Here is a 7,500-nt window from a genome sequence, read left to right on the forward strand (position 1 = left end):
TTCCTGTACACCTGATTATACCAAGCACCACTCTCCCATCGACATCAGTGCCAGGGTGATGAAGAACGACAGCCTTCCGCCGCTCATCTTCACAGGCTTCCATGTCGTTCAGAGCTCTTGGCTTGTAGCTAATACCCGGGACACAGGTAGACTCTGTATTGGCCCTCTGTCGATCTCAGTGGTAGTCAGACTAGAAGTAGCATTTACCTCGATGTTCAATATAGACGGCTTGAGGAAATAAAAGTTTATGTGGGAATTTGTTTTTTTTAGTTGTTGTTGAGGTTCAGAAAGGTATGAAAGTGTCAGGAGGTGGGTTAAGAAATGAGTATCAGATTGTGGAGATGAGGTTCCACTGGGGTTCCAGAACCACCAACGGATCGGAGCACACGTTCAACAAACGCAGGTTCCCTATGGAGGTACACACACGCACGCACATGTATGTGCATTCACTCCCACTAACAGCACCACAGTGGCCTGTGTTCATTCACTTTTATGCCTGTTCCTTCTGTTTTCCAGTGAATCTGAATCCACAGAATCTGGAAAATTATCATACATGTCTGTCTCTTAGATGCAGCTAGTGGGTTTGGCTCCTGGATTTCAGGACGTGTTCTCAGCTTCCAAGGAGCAGTCCGGCTTGGCCAAGCTGGGAGTTTTCATTGATGTAACACCATCCAGTCTTCTGGCAGTATATTCAGAAAGTCTTAAAGGGGCGGGCTGTACTCAGGATGACGTTTCAATTTGAGCTTGCTATGGTTCTGAGGTGCTCTAGGTGTAAGAGGACTTAATTAGTTTGTAGGAAGCTTAATTAGTCTTCTGAAGTTAATTCTGGGTGTGTGAGAGTGTTGTATGGGTTTTATTTGTGTTTGCTATATCTAAAAACATGCTATGCTCTCAGATTGGTGATGAGAATGTGCCTTTTAAAGCCATATCCGACGCTATACCTAGCCTGAGCTTTCCAGGTATGCAAACACACACACACAGTTCTGGAGTTAGGGAAATGCATTTGAAAATCTAAATGAATATTTAGTTTTGGCTGTGAAACCATGGTGTTCTTGCAGGGCAATCGGTGAACGTGACCCCACCAGCACTGCTGGATCTGATGCCTAACTACACCAATAGGTTCTATTGCTACAGTGGAAGTCAAACTGCACCACCCTGCTTCCCGACAGTGCAGTGGATTGTGTTTGAGAAACCTATCTTCATCTCCCAAAAGCAGGCAAGTAAAAAAATGACCATAAACGTACGTCGTTCTCAATCTCAAGTAACTGTTGCCTTTCCACGTCCCATAAACCTATGATTAGGTAAATGTTGTTCTGTGGGGCATAACATACGCGTGTCTCTCTGAACATCGATAATTGGTGCGTTTTCAATGTGTATATACTTCGGTCAGTGAATTGTTGTTTTTCAACAGTATATATATTTTTCTTCATTCGATTCAAACTTTTGCTTGATGTTTAATATAACAGTCAAGTGTGGTGTCAAAAAGTTTTAATATTTCACACTGTTATGTTAGACTTTACATGCTGTGGTGTACCAACATCTAGGCTTTTTTTTTTTTTGTACGTGTTGCATACTTTTAACTGGACATTCGTAGTTTGTGATATTTGTAATAATCCAGATGATTTGATCTGTCCTCAATGCAGTCTTCCCATTTTGGAATATGCTATCACATTGAATAGTTTTTTCAATTAAGGCATAATTTAATCAAATGTAAAAATCTTTGGAAAAACTTGAAATGACAGAAAATCCATCAAGAAAACCTAAAATTGGGTACGTTTCCTCCTCTTCGTAATGTCTGCAACAGCCGGACTCTTCCAGCTTCGGGGCCTTGTTTGCTTGCCTTGCCTTCACAAGATTTTAGTCCTCGAGTGGTGGCAGTTTTCATTCCCCTCTTTTAATGAACACGGCCGACGGTGCAGACGGTCATAAGATTGTATACGCAATGTAAGCGAATGTTACGCGTGTGCATGTGGCAGTGTGTTCATGCTGAGGTGGAAAGAAAGCATCGTCTGTCTGTTTGGTCTTTGTTCCTATTCATTCGTGCGTGGGGTGGGGACCTGGGAGTCCTGAAAGTTCTCTTTCTCCTTCTGTGTGTTTTCAGTACTTGGTGTTTGCTACTGGTGTGTATTACTCTGACGAAGACGACCCGAAGCGCAAGCTGTTAGTGGAGAACTATCGTCACGTTCAGTCCAGTGCCATGCGGAGTGTCTTTGCCTCTCCTGACGCCGCTGTGCTCAAATCCCAAGGAGCGTCTCCAGTCGGGGTCTTCGGCACCATCCTCATCCTCCTCCTTCCCTGCATGCTGAGGATGGCATAAAGGCAAAAATGTTTCCCTAGCATATACTGCTGGCTATGTTTGTGTTTTGTTCGATAGCTTTATGAAGAGTTCAGTTTGTTTGACAGATTCAGTTTATCCAAATCAGTTTTGCGTTTTCAGTTTTCTTTCTTTTGATTCAATTGTTTTAGCATGTCACGTTGCTTAAATTGTATAGAAATGTTAACGAAACCAAAAGTTTAATAACGGAAAGTTTGGACTATAATAAAATATTCATATCAGGCTTGAAGTATTTGGTTTTTAACTATACATTTACCAGAAAAAAGGACTCAAGTGTTTATGAAAAACAAGATTGACCAAACCGTGAGGTCTATGATGTACATGTTTTATGTTTCCATTTATTTTTGCTGGTTACAGAACATGATTTTGGAGCAGTGTTACTCTGTGAATTACTTCTATCAGTACACACATTTTATCTCATCATCTCCAACATTCAGGCTTTGGTTGTCCTCCCAGTCACAGGCACTGGGAATGTCTGGCCCAGTTCATCACACATTTTTTTCCCTCTCAGATAAAATAAGGATTCTCTGCTTGGTCTATCAGGGGTGAGACTGCCGTGAAACAAATGTAGCAGTAAAGACTACAGCATTATCTTTATGTTTAAGTCACAGCGCACAAACGTCAATGCCTCTCTAATCTCTTCAGCTCAGTTTTTCCCTCATTCTTCAGCCATCGTTCAGAGACTGCTGAGCCTTCTAGGTACAGAAACCGTGAGGCTAATTTTGCTAAACCCAGCCAGGTGTGTTAAGGTGCTGGTTTACCCACACGAGTCTTCCCACGGAGAGACTGCTTACCGTGCTGCACAAGGGGTAGGGATGGAGGCAGGGGCCCCAGAGCCGACCCCAGGGGATCTGCTCCCCTCCGTAGGGAGTGCGGGCTGGCCTCAGCTGCCCCAGGCCCCAGGGGCTCTGACATGGAGCGTGGGCCGAGGCCAGGCGGCGGGCATGTTTTGGCGGTGATGGTGGTCAGCGTGCGGCTCAGCGTGCGCCTCCTGGATACCCCCAGCGGGGGAACGGAGAGAGTCGGGTGGGGTCTGGGGAGAGCGTGCGTCATCGTCGTCACCTGCGTGGCGAGCGCGCGTGCACGGAGCGAGCGGACGAGCCGCGTCTCCAGCCCCAGCAGCGCCTGCTCCGTGTGGCTCCGCGACTCCTGCCGGAGGAGGCGCAGCTCCTCTCGCACCTCCCTCCTCAGGGACTCCACGCTGTCCAGCACCTCCTGCAGCAGAGTCGCACAAACCTCCTCTCTGCTGCCCCCCTCCTTCTCCACCACCACCACCACCTCCTCCACTGTCTCTGCCTCTGCCTCGGGGGCCGTCGCTGCCTCCTCCCCGGGCGAGGTGGCCTCCGGGTCGGGTACGGATCCGGCCTGCTCCGCCTTGCTTCGGTCCAGCTGCCGGGTGACCCTCTGTACAAGCTGCAGCATGCCTGACCGGCGAGACTCCAGGCCGGTCTGGGCACGGATCTGACTCCTCACCAGAGAGAAGACCGACTGCACCCTGGCAGGCTTTCCCTTGTCTGGCATCTCGAGACCATCCGCCGGAGCCTCCTTCCACTCTTCTTGCTCTCCAGCAGGATTGGGGGCTAACGGAGCGGTGGTGGCACCCTCCACCCCCTGCTGCTCTGCCTCCTCCTCCTCCTCCTCCTCCTCCCTCCTGCTTCGTTCTGCTTCCGACGCCTGCTCCGGCCTCAACTCGTCCTCTGCCGCCCCTGCGCTCATGCTGCCTGGAGTTTTTTCCTCCTTTCCTCCTTTCGTATTATCGCGTTATCCTGCTTTGTTAACTTGACCTGATCTTCTCGCCTCTGTTCCCCTCTGCTCTGTTCGTTTTCTGTTCTTTTCTATCGCGTTCTCTTTTCTCATGCTACCTTTACGTTCGCGTGGCCTCCCGATGTTCTCTGAGCTGTGCCTTTTGTCTGAGTGTCAAAACGACCACCTGGGACTGAGAGACTAACAGAGTCTTGTCCCCTCAGACCTGCCCCTACCCAATCAGCACCCTACTGCATCATTTACACACTCCGCATTAGGGAATTGCACCCTTGCCATGTAATCTTAAACACCAATTCCCCAAACACGCACTACGCACACTTATGTTTGAATTACAGATATGGCTGTACATGTTGTTGCGGTGGGTCCTGTCTCAAGGGAATCCATGGATAATCGTGCTTACATGCAGAAGTCATGCTGTAGTCATGCTGTAGTCATGCTTGCCTAAAGAGGACTAAATATGCCAGTACAGACACTCATGCCATTGTTGGCAGCACATGAAAGTAAGAACGTTGCACCCGTGCTGCTTAACTGCTGATAATGAAGTCCCATGATGCATGCCACTGTTCTGCTGAGTGTGCCAGAGGTCTAGAGAGTGTACAGTATACACTCACCGTCTTCATTAGAAACCCCACTTTATTGCGTACGCCTCGGAGACCACAGACCATCTGCTACCGCACGCAGCTCACATTACTCATCCTTCAAACCAAGATTAGGGAGCAGTTTTGCACCGGAGGACAGTGGTTGGTTGGACGTTATTTAGGGTGGCAGACACCTCTGAAGCCAGCGGTGATGTGGATGTGTAGAAACTCCAACCGCGCTGCCTGATGTGGAAAAACGGCCTGACACGCTGACACGGTCCTACTGGTGCAGCACGACTACCATGTGCTCACCATGTCACTACCATATCACTAGCAATGTGATCACCATGTCACTATGTTAGAAATGAACCCAAACATTGTCTAGTTATCAGTGGTCTGTGGTCCTGTGCTCAGAAACTGACCAGTAATTAGATGAAGATGATGGCAGACAAATGTAACAGATGGAACACAATCTGTAATTTCCAAATGCCGCTGTGAGGTAGATGTAACACAGTGACCAGTTAATGTAGGTGCGAGGTACGTGCATCTAATAAAACAGTGGGCGAGTAGGTTGCGTCTTTAGTGCAGGGTGCCCCAGAGGGAATCCGGAAGTCTAGACTCCAGAATGACTTTGCATTTTCTGGCCACATGTGAAGCAATAACCAGGACTTCTTACAAATAACCCATGTTACTACGTACATGTGCCCTTAAAGCACAAACCACCCCACTAGCTCTTTATTTTGATGTATTTTCCCTACATGCTCATATCAGTATTAATAATACCTGACAATATTAACAAATATAAATAAGTGTGTGTGTGTGTGTGTGTGTGTGTGTGTGTGTGTGTGTGTGTGTGTGTGTGTGTGTGTGTGTGTGTGTGTGTGTGTGTGTGTGTGTGTGTCCAAAAAATAAAAGTGAGCTTTTGTCTCCAACTCACATACAAGTCCGCTGCAGGAACTGTATAGCTGAGGATACAAACGCACCCTTCCAGCCTATACAGCAGTGCACACGCAAAACCTGGAGAAATGGAGTTCAGATATGCACGGACGATGGAAGACATGCAGATGGCGAGCTGAGGGACTTTCACTTATCATATTCGAGGACTTGTCTCTGTAATCTAGGCGAGGCCTACAAGACTTACAATAACAAGTAGTTTATGTGGGTCACATTTTCGTGCGGATTAATCAAATCTCGAGTTAACTGTGTAACCAATTAATCGCTTCGCACATTTAGCAGGTAAATGTGATACGTTAGTGATCTAGCATCTGTCCTGTGTGGCGCCAGAGGGCGGGGAATCACCTCCCGGGACTCCGACTATTTAAATTCTGGCAATAACCAAAGTTCTGTCTCAGAAAGAAGTACAAGGACATCAAAATGGTAACGTAACTTTATTTTCTTCACCTTTCAATTCGCCTATTTTTATTCTCTATTTTTTTTCAGATGTTATCTCGTGTTATTTCAAATGTTGTTTGAGGTGCCTGCACATCTCTAAAATATACTGAAAAAAAACGTTTTTCCTAGACTACTTACACAGACAAAGGTGAAAAGGTACGTGTCTAAATAATTATGTTTTCCAATTACAATTGATTATTCTGCTTATTTTAGCCCAGTAACGATTCTCACATCAATCTATAATAAATAAATATCGCAATAACTTATTCCTTCTTAAAGCACATTAATTTCTTTGACGTTGAACTTGCAGTGAATATTTTTATTTATCTTATTTCTTAATTCGTTGAATTAATTTTCTCCTATAAGCACGAGCATGGCAGGTTCGTCTGCTTTGACCACATCACTTTCTGGGTTGGGAATGCCAAACAGGTGAGCTTTTTTTGTTTGTTTGTTTGTTTTTTGTTTTTGTTTTTTTGTTTTTGTTTTTTGCATATTTTGTATAAATCTACTTAATTCACACCATAGTCTAAACTCGGTGAATCTTAGAGGAGTTTCTCTACAGAAGGACCCCATTGGCTGTCAGGAGGGGTGGGGAAAACAAGGATTTAATAGCCACAAAACAGCGTCCTCTCACTAATCTGATCCATGTTGGGTCTTTTGCTAAATTGGCCACATGGGGGTGCTATCAGCATCATAATCCTCTTTAAAAAAAAACGTCTTTGTGCTGTACAAGTCTGTTTGTTTGTTTTTTTAATTAAGTCTTTTTATTTCAGTAGAGTTACAAGTAGCCCTTTTCCCTTATTCTGGTGAGTGCTATTGCCCTTTCTTGTGCCGGCACCCTGCGGGGTTTGTTGCAGGCTGCCTCCTTTTACTGCACCAAGTTGGGTTTCGTTCCGCTGGCTTACCGGGGCCTGGAGACCGGTAGCCGTGACGTCGTCTCCCACGCGGTCAGGCAGGGGAAGGTGATGACTCGTCTGTGTTCTTATAACATCCACCGGACGGTTAGCCCAGCAGTACTGGGATTTTTAAAAAACTAATACCATGTTTAAAGATTTGATCCCTAATCCAATCTTTTCTCTTTTTTACTGTAGATTATTTTTGTATTTTCCTCAGCCTTGAATCCTGGCAACAAGGGTAAGAATGAACGTTCATCAGCTGTAACTTACTGAGCGCGACTTTCACCTGATGAAAATAACTCATGTATTGCATGTATTGTCTGATCAGAGATGGGGGATCACCTGGTGAAACATGGAGATGGGGTCAGAGACATTGCGTTTACAGTGGAAGACTGTGACTACCTGGTGCAGGTAAATACAAGCCCCATCTTTCAGTTTCAGTAATTAATTTCTTGTTTGGTTGAATTCAGTCCCAGCCTCTTATCATAAAACATGCATAAGCATGCAACAAGACACATCTTTGTTCACTTGAGTC

General features: G+C 45.8%; 2 protein-coding genes across 2 annotated transcripts in view; both read left to right on the top strand.

Annotated features, from left to right (window-relative positions):
- The window catches only part of car15 (carbonic anhydrase 15), a 3,303-nt gene extending 804 nt beyond the window's left edge, over positions 1-2,499 (top strand). Inside the window, exons 3-8 of the mRNA XM_027027955.2 lie at positions 1-146; positions 271-416; positions 569-661; positions 896-959; positions 1,059-1,216; positions 2,102-2,499. The exon at positions 1-146 is cut by the window's left edge and continues 28 nt beyond it. Of these exons, the coding sequence (XP_026883756.2) occupies positions 1-146; positions 271-416; positions 569-661; positions 896-959; positions 1,059-1,216; positions 2,102-2,317 (823 nt within the window). The 3' untranslated portion in view covers positions 2,318-2,499. The remainder of the gene's footprint in view (positions 147-270; positions 417-568; positions 662-895; positions 960-1,058; positions 1,217-2,101) is intronic.
- A 3,227-nt stretch (positions 2,500-5,726) lies between these two features.
- The window catches only part of hpdb (4-hydroxyphenylpyruvate dioxygenase b), a 5,177-nt gene continuing 3,403 nt past the window's right edge, over positions 5,727-7,500 (top strand). Inside the window, exons 1-5 of the mRNA XM_035536453.1 lie at positions 5,727-5,744; positions 6,436-6,498; positions 6,927-7,031; positions 7,161-7,203; positions 7,294-7,376. Of these exons, the coding sequence (XP_035392346.1) occupies positions 5,727-5,744; positions 6,436-6,498; positions 6,927-7,031; positions 7,161-7,203; positions 7,294-7,376 (312 nt within the window). The remainder of the gene's footprint in view (positions 5,745-6,435; positions 6,499-6,926; positions 7,032-7,160; positions 7,204-7,293; positions 7,377-7,500) is intronic.

This window comes from Electrophorus electricus, chromosome 18, assembly GCF_013358815.1.
Source record: "Electrophorus electricus isolate fEleEle1 chromosome 18, fEleEle1.pri, whole genome shotgun sequence".
Taxonomy (NCBI): domain Eukaryota; kingdom Metazoa; phylum Chordata; class Actinopteri; order Gymnotiformes; family Gymnotidae; genus Electrophorus; species Electrophorus electricus.